This window comes from Hemicordylus capensis, chromosome 3 (assembly GCF_027244095.1).
Source record: "Hemicordylus capensis ecotype Gifberg chromosome 3, rHemCap1.1.pri, whole genome shotgun sequence".
Classification (NCBI taxonomy): Eukaryota; Metazoa; Chordata; class Lepidosauria; order Squamata; family Cordylidae; genus Hemicordylus; species Hemicordylus capensis.
In genome coordinates, this window is record NC_069659.1 from 114,136,500 (window position 1) to 114,162,475 (window position 25,976).

Sequence of the window (25,976 nt, forward strand, 5' to 3'; positions counted from 1 at the left end):
CTTTATTGACTACAGAAAAGCCTTTGATTGCGTCAACCATGTCAAGTATCAAGACCATGTCAAGTTGTGGAATATCCTTAGAAAATGGGAGTCTCCAAACATCTCATTGTTCTCATGAGAAACCTATACACAGGACAGAACGCCACAGTCAAGTAGAACATGGTGAAACAGACTGGTTCTAGCTCAGCAAAGCAGTAAGACAAGACAGTATACTTTCTGTATACTTTCTGTATACTTTCTCCTTATTTATTCAACTTATATGCTGAACATATACTGAGAGAAGCTGGATTGGAAGAAGATAAGCGTGGTTTTAAGTTGAAGGAAGAAACATCAATAACCTGCGCTATGCTGATGATACCAAGCTTATAGCTGAGAATGAGGATGATCTGCAAGCTCTTGTTATGAAAGTCAAGGAGCACAGTGAGAAAATGGGACTATGACAATGTAAAGAAGACTAAACGAATGACAATGCGTAAAGCAACCAGTCTCAGAATTGACAATGAAGACATTGAAGTGGTAGATACCTTCTGCCTTTTAGGATTGACCATCAACAGTAAAGGATCCAGCAGTCAAGAAATACGCTGCAGACTAGCACTTGTTAGGGCTGCAATGAAAGCCTTAAAAAAGATATTTAGATGCGTGACGTGTCTGTACCTACAAAGATTAGAATCGTTCGGACCATGGTTTTCCCCATGACACTCAATGGATGTGAAAGCTGGACTTTGAAGAAGCAAAATAGAAAAAAACATTGACGCTTTTGAACTTTGGTGCTGGAGAAGACTTTTGAGGATACAGAATGGAAAACAAACAAATGGATCATAGAACAAATCAATCCAGAATTTTCACTCGAGGCACAAATGACCAGGCTCAAGCTATCATACTTAGGACACATTATGCGAAAACCCAGCTCCCTTGAGAAGTCCATAATGCTGGGAAAAATTGAAGGAAAGAGAAGAAGAGGATGATCAGCAACAATGTGGATGGACTCGATTACGACAGCAATGAATGCACCACTGAGAGACCTTAAAGGCCAAGTTGAAGACAGATCATCCTGGAGAGAATCTATCTATGTGGTCACTAAGAGTTGAAACCTACTTGACAACACTTAATCAATCAATCAGTCATAGTGGCATAGTCTGATTTCTCATCCTTGTGTGAGGAGACCTGGTCTTGTGATAGCAAGCATGAATTTCCCTCTTTGTTAAGCAGGGTCTGCCCTGATTTCCATTTAAATGGGAGACTACATGTGTGAACACTATAAGATATTTTCCTTAGGGGATGGGGTTACTCTGGGAAGAGCACCTGCATGCTTGCATGCAGAAGGTTCAAAGTTCCCTACCTGGCATCTACAAGATAGAGCTGAGAGAGACTCCTGTCTGAAGCCTTGGAGAAACCGCTGCCAGTCTGTGTAATACCAATCTAGATGGACCAATGGTCTGACCTGGTATAAGGAAGCTTTCCATGTCCCTATGGTCTTGTAGTAGCATGCATAAATTGTCTCCTTTGCTTAGCAGGGTCCACTTGGGTTTGCATTTGAATGGGAGACTACATGTGAGCACTGTAAGATATTCCCCTTAGGTGATGAGGCCACTCTGGGAAGAGCTTCTAGGTTCCAGGTTCTCTCCCTGGCATCTCCAAGTTAGGGCTGAGAGAGATTCTTGCCTGCAACCGTGGAGAAACCCCTGCCAGTTTATGTAGACAATACCAATCTAGATGGACTTGTGGTCTGACTGGGTAGAAAGCAGCTTCTTATGTTCCTTTCCTATTTAACAGGACCTTTGTAGGGGCAGCTCAATGTGTTGGACATGTCCATGTGATTTGGCATTGTTTTTGCATAGGGGATCTGTTCAGGTGTTCAACGAATGCATAAGGAATTGGGCCAGAACCTACTGGTCCCCCCCCCCCCACATGTCCACTGGATGCATAGATAACATCTGCACAAGGCTATTATTAAATAATATATAGTATGAGATGAGATGCTCTCTTTAGTCTATTCAGTAACCAGAGCTGCGAACTAGGTTAAACCCCAATTTTATCGTTATTTTGTAACCAAAGTTATTTTCTCTTTTCTCCCCCATGCTTAGGTTACTCTGGGAAATCAAGCACCTACAAAGAATGTTGGAGCCATTACACTTCCGTCCTCAGTAATGGGAAATTTGTCATCTAAAGCTATGCAAGAAGCTTCTAGAATTACATTTAACTTTTTTGAAAAGACAACTTTGTTTCAGGTAATTTGTGTGCACTCAAAACAGATTTGATATTTTAAATTTAGTTTATTGCTTCTAGCATTCCTTCCTAATTCTAAAAAATTTAAACCAAGTAAATGAATATGAGGGTTGTTGGTTTTTTTCCAGGACCCCTCACTGAAAAATTTGTCTCTGATCAGCCATGTTATATCATCAAGTGTTGCTAACCTCACAATTAACAACTTGAAGACTAATGTTACTGTCACACTACAAAATGCCATGCCTACTCAGGTTCAAACGGAACTGGAACAGGTACAAATGGAAAATGGAAGTAATTCAAAAATGTATTTTTATCTGTTTTTAAAGAATTATGTTTAGAGTAATTGGACATGACTGTACAATCACTTCATGTATTAAGAATTTTTCAATCTTGTGAATATTTAAAGATGTTTAATTTTGTGGTGGAAAATTAGTTTGGAAATATTGTGTAATTTCTCAAATTTATCTACCTTAATACCCTTGACTGTGCCAAGTTCTTTCTACTTTGGGGACCATTATGTCTGTAAATCTGCATGAATTAATGAGATGAAGAAATCATGGCAAGAGAGTCGATTTATACCTGAGAGACAGAGGTTGTTCATACAATCCAATTGGCGGGGTTGGGACAGGTTGGTGTGGGGGGGTGGGCGGGAGAAAGAAGCTTACCTGACTTCCCCCACACAATCCAAGCCTGCAGAAGGCTCTGCTGCTCACTTACCCGGATGAGCAGTGAGGCGGTGACTGGTGCAGCGAATGTGAGGCAGGGAATAGGCAGCCAGGCCACCACATATCCCAAAATGCACTGGGGTGCACTAGGATATCTTCTGGCTGCTGGGATGTTCCTTTTCCCAGCCTCTTTGGTAAAAATGGCTGCCAGCATCACGCTCATCCACACGAACAGGCAGTTAGCAGGAGGCGCATGTGCGTTGTCCTACCTCACCTTTAGCCTGGGTTTCAAACCTGGGCTACTTGGGGTCAAAGCTCCAGGATCAGGAGTGATCCTGACGCTTCTCATGACCAGCCCTATCTGAGCTAGCACTGCCCTGAGTAGGGCTGGTCGTGAGAACGACCTCACTCTTTCTTCAGTGGAGCCTGGTCTTCTATAAATACTGTCTCCATCATATTTCCAACATTTTTCACTAGGATAACTTTCACATATGTGCACCAAGTAAAAGTCTGTCTCAAGTTTTAAACCAGGGGGAATAAATAAAATCCCAGGATTTCTGTCTACTCACACTTCAACAGTACATTTTGTTGAAGTGGAAAACTTGTTCCTCTTCAACTAGCTAACCCTGCTAACTGGGCAAAGAGGCACCTTTTACCGTGGTGATTCTCTTTATTTAGCAGGGGGAGAGTAACTGGCCCTATCCACCCCCAGCACAGTACCTCCAGTGACTGTTGCTGGTGTGTATCTTGTGTTTTTTTTAGAATGTGAGCCCTTTGGGGACAGGGAGCCATCTTATTTATTAATTATTTCTCTGTGTAAACCTCCCTGAGCCATTTTTTGGAAGGGCGGTATAGAAATTGAATTTAATAATAATAATAATAATAATAAAAAATAGGTACAAGTTTTAGTGTAACAATTGTACCTACGCCCCTCCCTCCCTCCCTCTCTCTGTGTAACTGTACTCCAACCATGCAGTGATCTTTTATCTGACCATAAGCAAATTTTGTTACAGTCAGATGTTACATCTGTATGACCCGTACAACATGAACAGTGTCAATGCTGTAGGTTGTTCCTATGGAATTGACACCTTGCCAGCGGAACATGCAAATTTCATGGGAATTGGCCCTGCCTGTATGATTGGACTATTTATACATTCTTCCAGTTGCATGGAATCTGCCTATGACTCCCATATCACTGGGAAAACATTGAAAGGCCGCCCAATTTTCATGTGTTTTCAGTGCAGATGCCCTGGTTAGCATCAAGCTGCAGTAGAGGTCAAAATCATATAAAGCTTTGGAAAGTGGTAGTGGAAACAAATGCTCAGTGTAATTGTGACTACAGATAATTCAAGGGAAAACTCCCCAAAAGGGCATTTGCCTTGTAAATCCAGCACTACTAGTCATTTTGGGACAGAACAAGGACCATAAAAGTGTCCTTCACATACCTCTGCTTGGTTTTCCTATGACTATTACTGCTATGTAACATTTGGCACTGCATAATGACCATGACATGCACTGCATAATGACCATGACGTGACATGGTCTGGTCTCATAGAATTTATCTTCATTAGATGGACAAGAAAAAATGCAGGAAGAGTACGGGGCTGATAATGGAGAAAGAAGAGAGGCTTAGACAATAGTGAAAGGGCACACAAGAAGAAGCTATGGCATGTTTATCTTAGTTTATGTGTGAAAAACAGGCTCACCTATATGCAAGCAAAAACCTTTATGTTGTATCTTTCCTCATGTAGTATCTGGTTTGGTTTCAGAATACTTTGAAGATCAGTAATTATCTCTTCCCCCACCCCCACTCCCTCCCTCCAATAGGAGCATTTGACTGTGAGATGTGCCTTCTGGGACTTCACTAAAAATGGCAAGTCTGTTTGGCCATGCCCTTCGTATTAATTGTATATAAATCTTCAAAACTAGCTGTGATATTTGTAATACTGGAAGTTTTTCATTTCTGACAGGTGGCAAAGGAGGCTGGTCCTATGAAGGCTGTGTGGTTACAGAGAGAAGGACAAATGAAACAATCTGTAGCTGCAACCACCTCACAAGCTTTGGAGTATTACTGGTAAGGCCGGTATGAACAAAAATGGCACAAGAGCTCTTTATGCCCAAAGATCTTGAAAGTGGTTTGTCATTAGGCATTAGGGATGTGCATGGAATCAGTTCAGAGGTCCTTTATGGGCCTCCAAACCGGTTCGAAGAACCGGAGTTTCCGCTGGTTCGAAGGTGGCAGGGGGTCTCCCTTTAACAGCAGGGGGAGGGTGCACTTACCCCTCCTGCCACATTTCCCTCGCCGGTGTCAGGTTTTTTTTTTTAAACCCATCGGGGCGGCAGTGTACCTCCCTGCTGCCCCTTTGCCCTCATCTTCCGGATATGACCGGAAGTCACCAATGTACGCCGGCAACTTCCAGTCATATACGGAAAACAAGGGCAACGTGGCGGCAGGGAGATACGCTGCCTCCCTGATGGGCTTTTTAAAAAACTGACACCGGTGGGGGGAAAGCGGTGGGAGGGGTAAGTACACCCCCCCCGTTCTTAAAGGGAGACCCCCCACTGCCTTCAAACTGTCCCACCGCAGTTCTGTGCACATTCCTATTAGGCATCAGGGACATTACTTTTATTGGCTCATGACTTTTATTGCTATGAGCCAGTGAAAGTCAAACTCCTCCATGGGGGAGAAATTGAGTTAACTGCAAAATTCTATGCTGTGTCTATAATCCTTAAAACTACTAAAATATGGCTATAACCTCAGTCTAGATCAGAGGTCCACAAATGGGAGAGAGCTGGGGTTTGTTCCCTCCCCAGATTTGTTCCTAGCAGTAGTTCCCAATTAGCTTGTTTATGTACTGTAATAAGTAAACAGGCTACAAAATCCTAGTGCAAAGGGCAACGAAATTGATCAGGGGTTTGTTTGGAGCAACACTCCCAAGGGGAAAGACTACAATGTGTGGGCCCTTTTAGTTTAGAAAGAAGGCAGGTAACTGGGGGACAAGATAGAGGGGTATAAAATTATGCACAGCATGGATAGAGTGGATAGAGAGATATTTTTCTCTCATAATATTAGAAACTGGGTCCATCTGTTTAAGCTAAATGCTGCGACATTCAGGAAGGAAGTACTTCTTTATACAATGTAGTTAATCTATGGAATTTGCTGCCACTGGATGTGGAGATAGCCACCAATCTAGATGGCTTTAAAAGAGGATTAGATAAACTCATGGAGATAGGGCTGCCAATTGGCTACTAGCCTTGACAGTGATATACTTCCATCAGAATCAGAGGTGGCATGCCTCCGAACACCAGGTGCTAGGGAGCACCAAGGGAGGGGGAAGTTTCCCTCTTTTCCCCACTTGCAGACCTGATTGGCTGCTGCATGAGGCAGGATGCTGGAGTGGATGGGCCTTGGCCTTATCCAGCAGGGCTTTTGTTATGTAACATTTCCCAATCTCTTAACCATGTTTTAATCCCCTGGTTTGTGAACTCCTTCTATCTCCATCGTCACTTATACTCCCTCCTTTCTTTTTGTCTAACAAAAACACAGTGCAGTGTTACATCTGTGTTAAGGTTAATGCTACTCCTCCCCCATAATTAACTTGAAACCAGAGTTTAGTTTTAAACATTGGTTTAAAGCTAACCATGGTTTTGGTGAACCTTGGCGCAGATGTAACATTAAGTATGGTTAAAGCTGAAAAAGAAAGCAGAAATTCACATGAGAGCAAGTACAAGATCATGTGGGGAACTTCTGATATCTTAACCATGGTTTTTGGGACATATCGTTACTGCAGTGGGCCAGTTATGCATGCACAAACCAGGGTATATCAACAAGGTGTCTGCCTTTTAGATCATATTTACAAACCAGTTGTCAACTCGGCTAGAGAAGACTGTAGAGAAAGCTCCAAATGTATATGTAACTCTGTTCTGATCTCAGGATTGTATCTACATCATGCTAAATTTCAGTTGAATTATTTTCATCACTGAATTATGTAAACTTCAAAGTAACTTGTGAAATACTAATCAATAGCAAGCTAGTTTCTCAATTTCTTTCTTGGAAAGGAATAGCATCTCTAAGTCTGCTCTGTGTTGGATAGAATCTTTATTACAGTTATTGACCAGTATATGTTTAGTGTGTGTTCTACAAATTTGTATTCTGAAGCCAATATGTTATTTGGGGGCTTTAGTTTAAAGCAAACAAAGACATTTTGCTAGAAAAAACTATTATAGTGTTCTTATCCACTCCAATGTGGAGCATGTATTTTTATGGTTTAGCTCCCCAGAATACAGCAAGCAATCACTTCATTGTTCCTATCTTTTGCTCTGAGTCCAACTTGAAGAAGACCATTAGACTTTATTACTGGTAACGTGGCTATCTGCTGTATGTTTCATGGGGCAGAAAGTTAGGGAGAGACAAAGATGCAGGGTTGAATATTGCAATTTCTTCTTAAAGATACTGGCACAGATAGCATCTTTTCCCCCTTCAGAAATAATTCATCTAGAAATTGTATGTTTCTGTCAAACTGCAGCACTGATCATTGTTAATGGGACTGTCTAGCTTTTATCACTTACGTAGGCTGTGACTTTTAAACAATTGTTCTGTTTATGTTTTAAAATATTTCTGGGTTTTTTTTAAAGGACTTATCAAGAAATCCCTCTATAACTCCCGTGCAAGTACTGATTCTGACTTTCATCACCTACATAGGCTGTGGCCTGTCAGCAATTTTTCTTTCCATTACCCTTGTTACATACATTGCATTTGAGTAAGTATCTGCTTTATTCAAATTGCATGTAGCTTACAGAACTGCACTGATGAATTTGGATATGATGCCATATTTCATATTTTAAAATCAGTTAAAAAAAATTGTAAAGCAACCTAGAGTTGTGTAATTGAAAGTCAAGGACAGAAATGGAGAAATGTTACTCAAGCACAACTTTGATGAGAAGATAAAAAATTTAAATACACTTAATTTTCATATCACATCAGAATTTTCAGATATCTTGGGAAATTGCTGTCTTTTGCAACTTTAAGATAACTTGAAATTTTTTTGTTTGATAGTGTTCCTTCCAATTCAGACCAGTGTTTTTTGAAAAGATAATAAAAACAACAATTAAAACAAATTCATGTTAAAATATTGTTAAAAGCTTGGATGAACAGATGTGCTTTAAGCATTTTCTTATGATTAAAAATTAATGCATTAATTCTTATTAACCTAACCTAAACTTTTAAAAAATCTTCTTTACAATTAAATGCACTATTTTATTTAATAGTGCTTTGATTCCCAGTGTAGCCTTTTAATATTGAAGAACAGATGTTTGTATTGGTGTGATAAAGCTTATAGGGTATTCCAAGTAATGTGCAGCTCAGTACACCAAAGAAGAAATAACTGTAATAGAAAAACATCTATTGTTTGCTATTTCAGCTAGAATATTTCAGCAGCATTACATCCATGTGTATGGTCTTTGAAAAGCATTTGGGGAAGGCTATTATTTGAGTCTCAAGTGGTCCATTAATAATGAAAACAAAGACACAATGGTTCAGATCTGCACCACTAAAGCAGGCTCAGAATGGAGACCTGTGCGACTGCTTTAACAGCCGTCCCCCACTAAAGCTGAACTCAGCACACAGCACTGAGGGCAAAGTTTGGGCTTCCTACCTTCTCTTCAGTTTGACCTATAACTGGTAGAATAACTTTAACTAGTCTGAGCTTGTGCAGTCCTCAGAGACATACTTCTCTATTTCATAGAGCATTTCTGAGGAAAGAAGCTATGAGGGGGTCAAATGTCACCATTCTCTCCTTTTGCTGGAAGCACTTTGTGACATATGAAAGTATGTCCCCGAGTGCTGTACAACCCTCAAGGACATATGTCTACCATTTACAGGTCAGTTTGAAGGTAAGGTAGGTGCTCAGTCATGTTATGCACCTGCTTCAGTAGTCTGGATCTGAAGTATAGTACTTGTATCACTATGTATACTGCATCAGCAAATGTAATCTTATGCAAATAAAATGACATTTTACAGTGTTTCATGTATTTGTTTTTATAGGAAAATACGGAGAGATTATCCTTCTAAAATCCTTATTCAGCTATGTGTTGCATTACTTCTACTGAACCTAGTTTTCCTCCTGAATTCCTGGATTGCTCTATCTAATATACGAGGCGTGTGCATCTCAGTTGCTTTATTTCTACATTATTTCCTTTTGGCTTCTTTCACTTGGATGGGCCTTGAAGCCTTTCATATGTATCTTGCCCTTGTCAAAGTGTTTAATACGTATGTTAGGAAATACATCTTAAAATTCTGCATTATTGGCTGGGGTATGTATAGCTTTTTCTCCATGTATATTACTATTAAAAAACTCTCAAATTATTTTAGTGGATAGAGGACCATCCATAGACAAAATGCAGTGCAGTAGATAGTGTGCTTGGAATTGGACCAGGATCCAAGGAGATTCACAGGGACTTTAAGCAAATCACTATCTCTCTGTTCAAGTTGCCAGACATTATTGTGAAGACCTGTATTTATCCTAGTGATGCTGAAGAAATAAGTTAAAGAGCTCAGAACAGTTTTTCACTGTTCATTATACCCTCTGGTTTTTTTTAAACAAGTAACGTACTCTCATCCTGAAACTGTTACTTGTTTGTTATTAATAATGAGACATTGTTTTGAGCTGATGTCCCAGTGCCCAAGTCAGCATCCATCAGACCAGGTCAAAACTGGTAGCTGCTGTTGGCACATGCTCAGAAATTGATTTTGTTAACCTTTTACTTAGTGTGTCTGTCTGCCTCAGAGGCCTGGTCTACCCACTGGGTGAGGTGGGTAGATCAGTTGTCCAAGGTGGGCCTACACACTAAGTCTGCAGTGCGGGCCTGGTCTACCTGCCAACCCCAATTGGTAGACCAGCTCTCTCTTGAAAATAGCCTTCCAAAATGGCGCTCAAAACACTCAAAATGTTTCGACTCGAAACAGGGTCATTTTGTTTTGAACTTGAAATGGTCTGTTTAGAGCTTGAAACATTTTGCACACTCCTAATTACAACATGTGCTTGCTCTGGGATGATGGCCCCCTGCTGTCTTATAGACAAAACTGCTGCTCTTAATGCCACATGTAGGAGGGACTGCTGACTGTAGGTGTGCATGGAACCATTCAGTGCTCCATTCTAGGAGCGCAGAACCGGTTCTGGCAACCGGCGAACAAACTGGTTCGGATGGGGTAGGGGGCACTTTAAGGGGCAGGGAAGGTGCTGCCTACCTGCCAGCCTCTGCCCTGCCGCTTCCCCCCACCTGCCAGCACTCTTCCAAAAAGCTGGCACATGGGGCTGCAGCATGCCTTCTTGGAGCCAGGATCAGCGTTGCCATGCAGATGCATGCATGTTAGCCATTTGCATGGTGGCACTGATCCTGGCTGCAAGCAGGCATGATGCAGCTCAGCGTACCCACTTTTGGGAAGAGCGCCGATGGGGGGAAACGACAGGGCAGGGTCTGGAAGGTAGGCAGTGCCTTCCCTGCCCCTTAAAGTGATCCCCCCACCCTTCCGGGAGTGCACGGAACCAGTTCCATGCATATGCCTACTTATGATCCCACCTCCTCATGTGTGTTCGAGCAGCCAATCTAGGACCAAACTGCTGAGATCCTTGATGCACAATGAACAGGAGGATGGCACAATTGCTTAGGCAAAGCAATTACTACCTGCCCACCTCCATACCACAGTTCTCAGGCAGCATGGCAAGAACACACATGTGCAAAAAGATTGCAAGTAAACTTTGATTCCTTTTTTTTAAAAAAGAGCTATACACTTTTTTTGTGGAGAAAGCTTATAATTAGTGGCCCAAGCAGAGAATGGTTCACAGGTCACCATCATTTTCTTCTGAGCTCCTTGGGGGAAGAATCATACAGATGTGACAGTATATGCAGCACTCATAAGAACATAAGAACAGCCCTGCTGGATCAGGCCCAAGGTCCATCTAGTCCAGCATCCTGTTTCGCACAGTGGCCCACCAGATGCCTCCGGGGAGCCCACAGGCAAGAGGAGAGGGCATGCCCTCTCACCTGCCATTACTCCCCTGCAACTGGTACTCAGAGGCACCCTGCCCTTGAGGCAGGAGGTGGCCTACAGCCCAAGTAGCTACTGTTATTCTGCTGACACATGACATCAAGAGACTGACACTCAGGTATCCCATTTCAATACTACGGTAATTTCACATCTGTGAGATTTTTGAACACCCAGTCTAGCACAACTGGCCTGGCTCACAAAGCTTTTATGAAGATTAGAGATATTATAATTGTTGTTGGTAAAGGACCTCATTGTCAGCTCTATAATTGCAAATTTTTAATTACACATTGTTAACATGTTGAAATTCATGGATTGACTTATCTTTCAGGAGTACCAGCAATAATAGTAGCCATTGTATTGGCAATATCTCCAGATAACTACGGACTTGGATCATATGGAAAGTTTCCCAATGGTTCATCTGATGAATTGTAAGTCTGTAATAATCATACATTAAGTATCAAGTTCCTTAAGAACTACCACCTGTGCATGAAATTGTAGGTACATGTGTTAGTTCAGTTAAAAAAAACAATCCACAAACTAACCTGTGTTAGTTCAGTTAAAAAAAAAATCCACAAACTAACCTGTGTTAGTTCAGTTAAAAAAAACAATCCACAATCCAAAAGCAAGGCAATACTTTTATCTGGACCAACTAGAAAGCAATAAATCATTAAACACTGAAATTTTATGTTTCCCAGAACTCTTCATCAGGTTAATGATGACGAATAAAATAATGGGAGAGAGGATATGGGAGTATTCCGTATCCCATTTTTGTTTCCTTTGTACCAGAAGCCTTTGATGTGTAATGAAACTATCTTACACCTTTGAGACAGAGGTGGATTTAGCCACGGACCTCAGACCCCAATCCGTGGCCTCCGAATGATCGGGGGACTCCCAGAGCCCCACAGCAATATTTGCCATCTTCACTGCTGGGGGTAGGGAGTGAGCGATGAGTAGAGCAGGCCTCCCCCCACCCCCCCGCGGCTGTTCTGGCCTGTCCGGCAGGCACGCCTGCATAGTGTGAATAGGGAATGTCGCATGCCGGTGATGTCACGGTATGCAACGTTCCCTTGTCACACAGTACAGGCATGCCTGCCGGACAGGCCACTACCGCCATGGGGGTGAAGATGGCAAATATCAGCGCTGGGCAGTGACAGCATGAGTGCAGGGCAGTGGTGGGGTTCTGGGGAGCCCCTGATCATTTGGAGCTCCCCTTCGGAGACAGGAGCAGTGGCAGGATGGCAGCAGGAACTGGTTTTTTTTTTTTTTAATTAAGGTGGGCTTCGTGGCAGTGGGGGGCCTCTAAAGCCATTCAGGTCCAGGCTGCTTTTGGACCTAGGTGTGCCCCTGCTTTCAGAGGCTAAGTAAAGTCTATAGGAAATCCCCTTAACTTCATCTTTAGCTTGTACAAACTGCAGATTGTTAGAGTACTTCCAAATGTTCCTTCCTCCCACCATCCTTTTGCTTAATTTCCAGTCCAATGATGAAGAGTTCAGAAATTGAAAGTTTGCTGTTTAACACTTTGACTCTTTAGTTGGTGCCAATAAATGTTCTGACCTACTTTGTACTGTGGTTGTTTTTAAAATCTGCATAACTGACCCTATCAGTACCTCCAGTGACTGTTGCTGGTGTCTATCTTATGTTTCTTTTAGATTGTGATCCCTTTGGGGACAGGGATCCATCTTATTTATTTATTATTTCTCTGTGTAAACCGTCCTGAGCCATTTTTGGAAGGGCGGTATAGAAATCAAATAAATAATAATAATATGGATAATTCCTTCTGCCCCAATATATGAGTTTCACCTGCTGAAGTCCTACACTATATGTCTAAATAGATGCCACACACAGGTATGGGAACAAGTCTAGAAGAAAAAAGACATCCTATGCAATTCTTGTGCTTAAAAACGAAACCCTAATTTAAAACCAGACTGCCTTGGGTATCTTAAAGGAACAAGCCTATTCCATAGATTAATTCTACATGTGCTTTATCGTTTTTGGATTCACTCAGTTACAATGATGAAAGGGCAAGATTAAAAATTAAGTCAATGAATCTGATTAAGGGATTTTTTAAAATTATCAGTGAATGAATTTTTGTCTAGATATTAACTTCTGCTGTAATTAAAGAAAGTAAATGAATGTAACTCTTGACTGCAGTCTGAGGCCACAATCCATCATTCCTTAGGGAGTAAACAAGTGTATACAAATGTACGTCCAAATTTCAAAAGAATTATGTGGATGCAGGCAGGTTGCTGGTGGTGGGAAAAGTCATGAATAGCATGGAGAGCTAGTTATTTGACTTTCTAGATTTCAGCCTATATCTTTTATATTTCAAAATCTGTATGAAATTGACTCATTCTTTTTTCTCTTTTTTGTGTTTTAGCTGCTGGATTAACAATAATGTTGTCTTTTACATTACCGTTGTGGGATACTTTTGCATAATATTCTTGTTGAATATCAGCATGTTCATAGTAGTGCTGATTCAGCTTTGCAGAATAAAAAAGAAGAAACAACTTGGTACTCAGCGGAAAACCAGTATTCAAGATCTCAGGAGTATTGCTGGCATCACATTCTTATTGGGAATTACTTGGGGATTTGCCTTTTTCGCATGGGGTCCTGTAAATCTTGTCTTTATGTATCTCTTTGCCATTTTTAACACCTTGCAAGGTACATACTGAGATTCTGAAAAGCATCTCCTATTGAGATAATAAGTAGAATCATTCTTGCATTGTAGATTATATTTTTTAAAACTCCATTCTGACAATGTTCCATAAAACATACAGAATCTGTAAAAACATTAGAATCTGGGAAGATCATGTATGTGAAAGTATTCCTTTACATGCTTTTAGCTAAGGCTTCAGAAGAAGGACATAACTTGGTATTGATAGTGGGGCATTAATTAATAAATATTTTGGTTAAATATGCAAATTCTTGAAAGCCTCTTTTAAAACATACTTAAAAATAAATTGAGGGAAATGGCAATTATCACCCATTCTGACTGTTGATTTACCATCATGTGAATACAATTTCAGGTGTGGGGAGGAAAGTTAGCTCGCAGCTTGGGAAAGAGAAAATATGATGCAGTCATTTATTTAATGTTGCAAAAACAGGATAAATCCAATGCTTTGCTTTAAATTTATCACACATTGTTTTGCAGGGTTTTTTATTTTTATCTTCTACTGTGTAGCAAAGGAAAATGTTCGTAAACAGTGGAGAAGGTACCTGTGTTGTGGAAAATACAGGCTGGCAGAAAATTCTGGTAAATATTTATCACTATTACAATATCTATACGTACAATATTTATGCTTTCATATATTCCTTTGCCAATAGATACCAAATCAATGCTTTTCAGACAATCTCTTGTGCGTGCATGTGTGTCCATTACACAAATGCACTTGTTTATTTTTAATTTTTTTTAAAAAAATTTAAACCCTCCAGAACACTGATGCTCAAGATGGCTTACAGTAAATGTACAGAAACATAAAATCCAAGATTAAAAATAAGAGTAACAATAAGACAGTGAATCATCCTAAAGCACAAAAGGACACACACACACACACACTCATAAAGTCCCATCCTAATGAAGCACCAGTGCATTGGGGAAGCACCAGTGCTTCTGAAAATTTTAAGACTAACGCTGCACCGGTGCTAGTGTATGTGTGTGAGTGCACGTGTGGACATTTCCGTGACTTCCCCTTCACCTGGAAGCCCTCTGTCACCTGAAAACATGTCTCTCAGGGACATACAGATGGACCTCATTATCCGCGGATTCCATATCGTGAATCTGCGGTCAGGAAAAAGACACTGGACCTTGGCATACATGAACCACCCTCCCTCCCCCCCCAAACCATGCCAACCGCATAGTCACGAAGTCGGGTTGGGGGTGGCCGGAAATTACTGTGAAGGTCATTCCTGGCGCCATTTTCTTCGACAGAACCACAAAATGGGGGCGGGCGCCAATTTTTGGGCAACTTTGGGCCACAGTATGACTCGGGGAGAGCCAGGTGAGAAGCTCTCCCCACCAAATTCGGATGATTTGGGGCCATTTCTGGCTGACTGGGAACATAACCCCTGAGATCCCATAGGTTCCCTTAACTCGATATTAATGTTTCCATATCTGCGGCTGCAGCCTGGAACAGAACACCCGCGAATATTGAGATCCACCTGTATTTTCAGGAGTCAGAGACCCCTTCCTGATGCATGGGAAGTCGAATTTACCACCACCACTGAGCCAGCGGAGCTGTTAGTTGAACTTTTCAGAAGCACCAATGTTCCCATTGCCCTAACTGTAATGGCATATTGCACAAATATATTCTAAACGGAGCCCTATACAGGACTTGGAGCCTGCACTATCACAGAATAATTTTTTTAAAAAATAAATCAAAATCAGCACTAGATTACCTAGACTACGAAGCAGCATCAGTTTTATGAAAATTAGACTTTGTTATTGGAGAACTTTGTTTTGAAACTAAGATTTCACTCAGTCTTCCTGCAGATTGTGCAGATTTAGATTTTACCATAACCATCCTTGAGTTAGCCCATTCTATTTAGCAAAACATTCATGCTCTATTCTTACCTTTAAATCTCTATTGTCTGGAGGGAAAGTGGGATCACAGCCACTAACTCTGCCCAGAGTCAGACCTCTGTATATTTAGCAGAAACAAGGTACGTATGCTGAAATTTTTTTCCCTTTCACCCTTCTTTTCTCCAAATAGGACTATTAAATTTGAAAATGTAGTATTATGAATGTACAACTGTATGCACATGGGCACTTCCATGAGTTTGGGAATCTTAACAGTCCAAGGTTCCTGATCATGTGGAAAAACCTACATGTATACAGTTGTACCTATTTAGAGTTCATTCACAATTTCCACTAAACTTGCAGAGGCCATCTTAGTTGTTTCTTTTTCACGGCATTGATTCTTTTGTAAGCTATGTTGACAACTCATTAAGAGGAAGGTGAGAACAGGACAAATTTCTATTCAGAAGATGAAACAGAGATAATTTGCATTTTCTATATTAGCCTACACTGACAAAGATATGTGACTTGAAATTAAACTAAATGCATAGTGTAAACTACCACTCATATTTAAAAATGGTATTAACTATGCCCTTGAATGAAGCTTTAATATGCTGTTTTCCATAATTCTTGTTCTGCTATAGACTGGAGTAGAACTGCTACTAATGGCTTAAAGAAGCAGAATGTTAACCAAGGTGTATCCAGTTCTTCCCATTCCTTGCAATCAAACAGTAACTCCACTAATTCCACTTCAGTGCTAATGAATAATGATTATTCAGTGCATGCAAATGGGAATGGTATGTATGCTAAAAAGTCAAATTTTTATCCCTTTCCCCCTTTTTTCCAAATATGAATTTTGAATGAGTGTATCTTAATATTGCAAGACAAAACAATTTAATTCCTTATAACTCATAAATAATAAAACCTATACAATTGATTTGTAATAATATATTCAAAATAACAATATTAATAGTGGTACTTATTTATTCAAGTAAAGACTTTATGCATTATACCGATATAGTGTAGCAGCACCTTTCTTAAATTCATCCTGCATTTAAATGAATAATTCACATTAAATGCATTAGTTTGGGTGATTCCCTCTTTTCACTGGCTGACAGACTAGTGTTGCGCTAGTGCAGTGAGAGAAGTTGCATGCACTTAAGAAGTTTTGTGGAGTTGTGCAAAGTTGATGTGTTCCATGATGTTGGGCAAATGATAATGGAAGTCCTTCTCTGGGACACATAAGGATGTGCAGCACATTGTAAAACCTGTTGTGCAATGCATTGTGCAATCTTTTACATCTTCAGTAAGCACAAGAACTAGTCTGGAACAGACTTCTTTTCTTTGCACAAGATCACTGCACTAGCATGACAAAAGTTTGGATATAGGTCATTATGTAAACAAAAGAAAGTAAAGTGATGCTCAAAGAAAGTAAAGTGATGCTCAAAAATATCAAACAGAATAACAGAAGTTGGATTAATGAAGGGGTGTATATGCTTAGTTGGTTTATTACTCACTTTATAGAAACAAATTAAATTATTATAAAACTTATCTCAATATGAATGCAAAAGAAATATGATCCAGTTACTTCTGAGGCCTGCTTCAGATGTTATGTTTGAAGTTGCTGTAGAACAGAACACAATGAGAAGGAAACAGTTCCTAATTACAGCAGTGAAACCTTCATTTTCAGGGAGATTCACTAACAAACAAACAGACACATGAGGAAAAGGAACAAAAAAGAAGGTAAATAAAAGAAAATAGAGGAACAGGCTCACAAGTTAAAGTTCAGTGAATTTGAGAAGGCCTATGAAAATGTGCATATTGAGGTGCTGCTTAAAGAATGGGAGGGAATCAAATCATATTTGTGGGTGGAAGGTTGTTTCCATGCAGCAGTGTTCCACCACTTCCATGCCAGTCAAATATATTATTCAGTTCATGTGAAAGAGCATCTGTCACGTGATTCAGTATTTTGGCATCTACCTTACGACAAATACAACATCTGAGGTGGGTCTGAGTGATGGAATTGATATTGAGGCTCAATGATTTTACATGACTAAGTTCTAATACATATGCTTTTTAAAATATTTTAGGAAATGTATCTAGTGAGAAGAATGGTGTTGCTTTTAATGTACAGAATGGTGATGTGAGACTTCATGACTTCTCAGGAAAACAGATCGTATTTCATGAGAACAATGACACAGGTCATAAAAAGCCTCGCATTTCATTGAGAAGGACTTCAAAGAGAGGGAACCTACACTTCATTGAACCAATGTGACGTTCTTAAGCAGTCTCCATTGTTTTACAGTGTGAAATACAGATTTAACTGTTTTACATAATGTGAGAAGACCAAAAAAAGAACATTATTTAATATACGTTAACAAAGCTTCAAGGCAGCCTTGGATTGTCAAAGAATGTTACCTTGGATTGTCAAAGTGTTTGTTTTTTCTTCTTCCTTTAATGTTAGTGATACCAATTGACAAGGGACTTTAGTTGTAGTATCATGGTTGGAAAATACATCCAGCTTAATTCACTTATTAAAATAATGTATTTTTGAAGATTCTGTTACAAGTTAAAACTGCTGTTAGAAATAAGTGAAACCATGATGCAGCAATCTTGTTTAAATATAGATAATTACAAGCTAAACTTTGGAAAAAATGCTTAAATTATCTTTAAAAGTATGTGACCTCTACACCTTTTTAATAGGTTGTATTCACAGACATAGTATTGTATATAAGCAAAACAACATCTACCTTTTGGTTTTCCTATAACCTATCCCTATTTTATCCTATTTTATCCTATAGGATAAAATTATCCTATAATTTTATATTTATTTCTTGTAAATTAAATTTAATATTCCTTTGTATAGAAATAGTTGTATGTGTTTTTGAAACATTATTGTAATTATGAATTTGTACATATTATTTCAGTTAACTCCAAATACTTTATACATAAAAACTTGTTCTGTATGTGAAATAACTTAAAATAGTCATATTACAAAAATCATAGGACAATGATAAATTTTAAATATGAATTCCTTGACACTGCCTGAAAGTTTTCCAGACGCATTTATTTCTGCTTCACAATACAAAACAGCACCTTTAGTTCAGTGCTGTTCATCCAGCCAGTGGCATTATTTGGATTTTTTCATGACAATTGGCTGTTAATACATAACATAAGCATCTTTAAAAGCTGCACTTTGCTGGAGTTTTGAAAATGATTGTGAGAGATATTCTGGCATTCTTATGGAGCCATGTGGAGAGACCCATGGATAAAGCAGATAAAGCCAGAGTTGGGAGGTATAGATACCTGTGCCTGAGAGTGACTTTGGGGAGTGTCAGCTCTAGGGATGTACCGAAACACAATTCGGCTTTTGAATTGTGGGGCACCTCCCTTTAAAAACAAGGGCTTCCCAGCTCCCTTAAAGCAGAGGAGAGCACTCCCAGCTCTGCCCCCAGGATTAACTGTGTGCTGGCAGGGTATCTCCAGTTGCCCCTGTGCCAGATGGTTGCTGACCACAATAACTCAGACTGGAATTATCTGAATCCCCTCTAGAAATATCATTACAAGTATTGTTAACATTACTGAAAAATTGGAAGATAAAATGGTGGTAGAAATACAATATGGTGCCCACAGCTGCCTTCTGCAATTTGATCAATTGTTTTCCTACAGTCACAGTTATTGTACTCTATGCTTTTTTGTTTGATTGACAAAATGTCTTTGCACACCCATACTATTTCAAAAATGAAGAAAACAAGAGAGAAATCCTTTTGAACCAATGTGAGTATGCAAGGACACCTTTTAAAACCAAAAAGTCTATGGGGAAGATAGAAAAGAACTCATATCATGATAGTGGTTGGGCTGAACGCTCTGAAATTTGGCATATGGGTAATGGAGGATGGCAGGACTCTGTGTATATCATTTCAATAAATCAGTCCAGCCGTAGATTTTTAAAGCCAAATTGTGCTAATATCCAAGAATTGCAGCCAAAACAAAAAAACAAAAAAACCACATCCAAGAATAACAGAATCCTTAATTCCTGGACCAATTTTCTTGAAATTAAATGCACAGAATCCTGCCAGTGGCGAATCATCTTTTAAGGCTGAGCATACCCTAAAATATATAAATCATGTATCAGAAGCCAACAACCAATCACGAAATAAACATTCATTCATTGTATTTGTATTTCCCAATTCCAGTTGCAATACCACTGTGCACTCATGAGAGGCTGACTAAATCCACCCTATAGTGGAAGACTCCATACAGCATCAGTATGGCATGCACAGTGGGAGAGGGTTGTAAAGAGGAACTACTTAGCTTAATGCAGTCTCAGGCTATCCTCTGTTATGTGCAATACCCCTGATGGTGAAAAGTACTCATCACTTCCGTTTCCGCTCATGGGTGGCAGAGGTAAATGATGGCACCAAAAAAGCAGCTAGTGGGGTTTTTTTTAATTAACAACTATTTAAAATTAAGTAATTTTAATTTTCAGCATTCCCAGGAGGCTCCCTGGAGCATCATGTTGCTCTGGGACCAAGAGCAGCCAGAAACAAAACAAAACAAAATGTATTCCTTTCTTCACTATCTGTGCCGGGAGGAAGCGCAACAATGAGAAGTAGGCGGGCTTGTAAGAGTGTGCACAGTCTTCTATTGGAAAAAAGAAACACGACTAAGCCATGTGGTTTCCATGGGCATCTGATTAAGCTTTGTCTTTCACAAGACCATCCAAAATAGCTTTCTTTCCTTTTTTTGCGGAAACCCTGAAAACTTCACACGAGAACCACCCTAATAGAATTATGCCCTTGCACTCTCTGAGAGCATGAAAGTTGTTTGGGTGTTGTTGTTTTTTAAAGCAGCACCAGGCACGTGTACACGGGTCCTCTTTGCCTACCTAGACATAAGGTGAATGTACCAATAGGAAGCAGAAGGTGACGCATCTCGCCTCCTCTTGAACCTTACTGTCCAGAAATAGGCAAGATGGATCAGGGGAAAGTCTGCCGTGTGAACAAACCAACAATTGGGGGAAAATGCAAGGAACCGTAATCAACCATAATAAAAAACAGCAATGTGAACAAGTCCCATATATTCCAATTTATTCTGCTAATACTTATTGATGCTTATATACACTTTATATACTCTAGTGTGAACCTACACCACCGCTACTTTAATAAAAGGGCAAGTGGACACCAAGAACTGCATTCAAACGTGGCATCTTTTATTCCAAACCAGCTTAACTAGAGTACTAGAGCATCTGCACACTAGTACGTGATTGCTCCCCTCACCCCCTGCCACAGCCACCCCTCACCTCAGAGATCTCTCCACGCTCACCTGAACTGCACTTCTGTTCCTCCTCCATCCCTCTTACCCCTCTTGGTAGTGGCTGCAGCATTGAAGGCACTTATCAGCCAAGCTGCAGCTCCCTATCCCCAGAGCCCTCGCACCCCGCTCCTGCTCCTCCCAACAAGACCAGCAGCTGTTGACTGGGCCTTTCCTTGCTGCTGCCACTGCCATGGTTGCTTGCCATGGCCCGGGCCTTTTCCCTGCCTCCCTCTGCCAATGGCCGCGGTAGTCCCAAAGCAGCAGTGGTTGACTGGGCCCTTTCTTGCTCCCATGGCTGCTCATTCCCCTCAGACAGGCCCAGGCCCATGCCTTGTCCTCCTTTCTTTGCCTCTTCCCCTCCCTTTTCTCTCCCCCCTGCCTCAGTTAACAGATCTTGTTCATCTTGTTTCCTCATCTAATTCTACAGTGGCAGCCTCCTTCTCCTGAAGGGGCTCTTGCCTCCCTCACGACCCCTCTCTTCACAGACCCTTGCCCACTATTATTTTATATATAGACAGAGTCCTCTCCTCTACAATCAAGAACATCTTCCAACCAGTAACAGTTGTATTCCAACTGTCCTTATCACAGGCTCCTCCTCCCTATCTGCATATGGAATCACCACTGCCCAGTCACCATGGTGCTTCTGCTCACGAACTCTCGCGAGAGTTTCCACGCATGGGGATTAGCCAGGGGTACACATGCGGTCTGCATGCGGCCCCCTGAGCTCTTTCTGTGCGGTCCTCCAACCTGCTTGTTTGCTGCTATCACACACAAGGTATTTTCCTTTGACCCACACGGTTCTTCCTGCCTCGAGAGGACCATCTACTGCTGTTCTTCCTGTCCCTTCCTTGCAAAAAACCCCACAATAGCAGCATTGTTCCTGCTGGTCTCCATGGTTCCTTCTGTCAGCCCCTTCTTGGTCTTATCCTGCATACTAGCATTTTGGCCATTCTGGGTGCTTTGCTAGCCAGCAAAGCTCAGGTACCAGTACCACTCAGCTTTTTCACTCCCCCTTTCTATGCATTACCATGTTGAAGGAAGATAAAGCAGCTGTGTGAATGGGTACAGGAGATGTCTGGCCCACTTTTGCAAAAAGGCAGGGAAGGGACAGTGTAAGGGCTGGGGTTTGGGTTTTTTTTTTTTTTTTGCAAAAAAAAAAAAAGATACGTGTTTTGCATACTGAACATTTCTAGAGGCTCCACCCATCAAGGCTTCATTGTGGCTTCATTTCAAGATTACTGGTGAGGTTGCTGCTGCAGGCAAAAGCATCCTACCTCCCTCCCTCAACAAGAGCTGGTTGCTCTAACTTCTTGCTTTGCTTGCTTCTTCCTCTCCTTCCCCACCCACTCCAGCTAAGAGTCTTCTCATGCATCTGTGATTGCAGGAGCCGGTGAGTGGCCCCTTGGGTTGAGAGGGAAGGAGTACTCTCTTGGCAGGAGAGCTGATGGGATTCCCCTTCCCACATCTTCCTCCAGCCAAGTTCCCCTCCCCCAACCCAGCTGCCATTTTGCTTCTCATGATTGAAGCTTGGCGGGCACGCAGTGATGTGTATGTGCACCCTGCATATAATTTGAAGCCAACTTCATGGCATATCTTCTCTGCTCCAGGTGGAAGGCTGCCCTTTCATTTGCTCTTTCTCCCTACCTGCCCTTTTTTGGAGGGCCTCCACTTTTTAAAGTATTAGCATGCATAGATTTAAACCTCAAGGCAGTATGTTTATGAAGAAATAAATCTCATAGTATTCAATGTACTGAGGATTGCAACTCTGCCATATGGTAGGTCAGAATCATAATCTATGAAAAAAATATCTTCCTAGCCTGTGCATATGGCCCAATACTCCTGAGAACTGTATTGGATAGGGAGGCAGGGGTCTCTTCTCTTCTTTGCCATGGGTGAAATGAAAATCCCCAGCTAATAGCAGCTAGAGTGGGGTGTATTTGATGGGAAAGGGAAGAGTTAGGCCCCATAAACTATACTTCTCATGTTTTGATTGATTCAAGGATAATATTTAAACTTTTTGATCTAGGTAGGTTAATAATTGTTACATTTTGATTTAAGATGTGGCCCTCTTTAGGAACTGGGCACTCTAATGCGGTCCCCATGTGCCAGAAGGTTGGAGACCTCTGCCTTAGAGAATTATATATATATCTGTACTAGCTGACCTGGCGCAAAGCATCTGTGCCCCTAGTCCTCCCTGTTTCTCCTCCCCGCTCCAGCCCCATTTCTCCCCCCCACCCCATTTTGTTCTCCCCACCACAGCCCATTCTCCCTCAGTGGCCAGGCTGCTTTTCTTCAGTGGCTGGCCGCTGCTTCTGCTCAGCTGGCCATCTGCCGGCCTCTTCTCCTCCGCTGGCCGTTTGCTGGCCTGGCAGCAGACACTTCCCCTGCACGCCCGCTTCTCTTCCCATCCCCTTCGCTAATCCACACCTCTTTCACGAGAGCTGCCACACATGGGATTAGCGATGAGTACGTTAAAAATATATATATACATATATATATATATATATATATATATATATATATATATACACACACACACACACACACACACACACCACACACACACACACACACACACACACTATAGGACTGCCCACAGAAGTGTGCGTGTAAATGCTATAGTTGTCTGAGGAGTCAGTACACTAAACTTGAAATGCACATTTCACTAAAGTACACTAAACTTGAAATGCACATTTAAATTAAAAAATATTAAACTTCAGTGTTCTGTCCTTGATGTTGGCAAAAAATGGTGCATTGAACTAGTGCAAGAACTACTGTGACTCCCCATGCATTTCCATGTGCAAGCCACAGAAGCTTGTGGGGAAGTGGGGAGACTCTCTCTGGAAAGGTTCAAAAAGAGAGAGGGTTTAGTGATGCATACCCCAAGTCAACCAACAAATGGGGGGGGGGAGTAGGAGCATTGTTATCAGAAACATATCAATTCCATTTAAACCTCAAAATATGATACAATAGAAATCATACACTTCTATTGTATCAATACGAATATACATATTGTATATGTATATACATCCACAATCTTGAATCAAATTGAAAAATGAATCACTTGCATAAAAGCAAAAACCAGCAGTCAGAATTGGCATAACCACTTGCAGGAATGACTCCTCAATTTGTCAGGCCCAGTCTCTCCCCAATCTTCTGCTTTTTGTTTTACCCCTTAATAGTGTAAAAATTGGTACTTTTGCTGCAACCTGCGATCTACAGTATGCTGCTGGTGCATAAATGCTCCCAGGCAGGCTGATCTTAAAATATCTGTATCCATTTACCCTTTACATCAGCTTAAATTGACTGTTTTTTAAAATAATCATAGTTCTGTCTTAAGCAGCGGGGGAAAGTACACCCCAAGCAGCTCTGCTCAGCCAGGACAAAATGACAACAGCTTGATCTCCCCACCACGCTCAGCTCATGTGGATCTTGCTTTCACCAAAAGCAGCTACCAGCCAGGTCCTGACAGCCACATAAAGAAATAACAACCGCCTCTAGCGAGCCTGCACTCCTAAACTGTAGTCTGTGTCACGTACAATAGAAGAACTCGCTCTGGCGTCCCCTCCTCCCCTTGCCTGGGGGGACAAAGTCCGTACGTTGTGATTTAAGCCTGCATTTCCGCTGTCCTTGTAAGACCTGCCTAAAATGCGAGCCGCTTGCCATGGAAGGTTGATTCGTGCAGCTGCTCCTGCTGCCGGCCCCGTAAACAGCTTAATAAAGAGGAAGGAGCATTTCTCTGGCCCTAGTGACGCGTGCCTGGATGTAACTTCACCTCGGAAGCTGTCCGCTGCTGCTATAGCTCTAAGGAACACGCTCGCACAGGGCTGAAGAGGCTCTGAACCTATCCTTCAAGCGATTTTATTTTGGTGGGGGGAGGGGGAGCGTCGCAGCTCCTGCCAGGAGAGGCAAACAACCTTGCTCTCGAATAATTTGGGCTAGTCTCCGGGCAAGAAAAAAGCTTTTATTGGCTGGGAGGGTAAAGCTCTTCTTCCTTCGTTTTGAATCGCCCTGAGAAATAAAGTACCGTCCAGCGGCTCCACCTGGAGAATGGGAACTGGTGGAGATCCTTACCAGGTAAGGCGATTGCCCCTGCCTCTCTGCTGGTGGCACACTTCCATTATGCGGGTTAACGTGGGGAGTAATGAAGGATTCTACTTCAGAAGTGGAATAGGGGTTGGACTGGATGACCTTGCCCCTTTCCAGCCTTTTCTCTGAATGTATACAATGATTAACATGTCGAAAACGCGGCTTTTGTTCAGCAAACAGAACAGTGAGTTGCTTCGGGGGCTAAAAGGAGATTTGTTATGTTCCCAAGAAGCTGTTTCGATCGTCAGTTTAAAATGAGCGGGGTACATACGGCCGCCTTAACGCATAAGCAACGAGAACACCTGATTTCAAAAACAAATAACAAAATAAGCGCTATTGTAGTAATAGAACCGCAGAGAGTTGATGAAAGCGATGTTTTGTTTTGCAAAGGTTTAGCAACCCTAAAATTTTACCTATTCTCTCCGAGCAGTTTAACAATAGTCCATTAACAGTGCAGTCCTATGCATGTTTACGCAGAAGTAGATCCCCTTGTGATTCACTGGGGCTTTTGCTTTCACCCAGTATGTATTCTGAATATTGAAACCTTAAAGATTGACACTTACCCAGATACTATTCCCTTATTTCCATTTTCAGTTCCAGTAGCTTAACTATTTCACTCCACATTGGTTATTCAGAACTAAATACTCCCCTGGATTACTGGGGTAATAATTCAGATTAGAATCCCCACTTCACTAGTCACCGTGCCCTGAAAAAAGTGGATTGATCCAAAAGTGCAGTACTGGGAGAGGCTCTCTCCAAGATTTGTGCCTAGCTGAGGCAGGCCTCTAGACTTCTGGCACCTCTAGGCAGTTGCCTACTTTGTCACTATGGCTGGGTGGATTTTGAAGTCTCAGTTTGTAAGGATGGCCCTGAGAGTAGTGGGGCTGTGGGGAAGAGGGTCTCATAGTCAAAATATTTGGGAGCCCAATAACTGGGTAAAGGCTGAGCAACATTTCTGCAAATGTGCCTCCACCCCCATAACCTGTTTTGACAGGTTTGTTCCTGCTGTTTGTTCTATTCATGTGTTCCAGAGGTTTTTTCAGGACAGTGTGCCTATCCAGTCTGAACTGTTCCTGGTTTCATTATTGTATGCAGAGATAGGGATCCAGTGTAGGGATAA

The 25,976-nt window shown here is 41.4% G+C and overlaps 2 protein-coding genes across 18 annotated transcripts in view; both read left to right on the forward strand.

Moving 5' to 3' along the window:
- The window catches only part of ADGRG2 (adhesion G protein-coupled receptor G2), a 77,602-nt gene extending 59,112 nt beyond the window's left edge, over positions 1–18,490 (forward strand). For 8 of the 11 annotated variants that reach the window (XM_053312987.1, XM_053312988.1, XM_053312991.1 and 5 more), the window contains 11 exons: positions 2,085–2,228; positions 2,355–2,498; positions 4,719–4,764; positions 4,862–4,965; positions 7,527–7,651; positions 8,935–9,203; positions 11,267–11,366; positions 13,316–13,599; positions 14,090–14,191; positions 16,096–16,248; positions 17,542–18,490. In XM_053312987.1, the coding sequence (XP_053168962.1) occupies positions 2,085–2,228; positions 2,355–2,498; positions 4,719–4,764; positions 4,862–4,965; positions 7,527–7,651; positions 8,935–9,203; positions 11,267–11,366; positions 13,316–13,599; positions 14,090–14,191; positions 16,096–16,248; positions 17,542–17,726 (1,656 nt within the window). In that variant the 3' untranslated portion in view covers positions 17,727–18,490. Of the gene's footprint in view, positions 1–2,084; positions 2,229–2,354; positions 2,499–4,718; positions 4,765–4,861; positions 4,966–7,526; positions 7,652–8,934; positions 9,204–11,266; positions 11,367–13,315; positions 13,600–14,089; positions 14,192–16,095; positions 16,249–17,141; positions 17,195–17,541 lie in introns of all 11 variants that reach the window. The other 3 variants (XM_053312996.1, XM_053312995.1, XM_053312994.1) reach the window with 3 other exon arrangements.
- A 5,816-nt stretch (positions 18,491–24,306) lies between these two features.
- PHKA2 (phosphorylase kinase regulatory subunit alpha 2) overlaps positions 24,307–25,976 on the forward strand; it is a 92,791-nt gene continuing 91,121 nt past the window's right edge. For 4 of the 7 annotated variants that reach the window (XM_053304606.1, XM_053304605.1, XM_053304607.1 and 1 more), the window contains exon 1: positions 24,315–24,844. The gene's annotated coding sequence lies outside the window, so the exon portion shown is untranslated. Of the gene's footprint in view, positions 24,845–25,976 lie in introns of all 7 variants that reach the window. The other 3 variants (XM_053304613.1, XM_053304609.1, XM_053304610.1) reach the window with 3 other exon arrangements.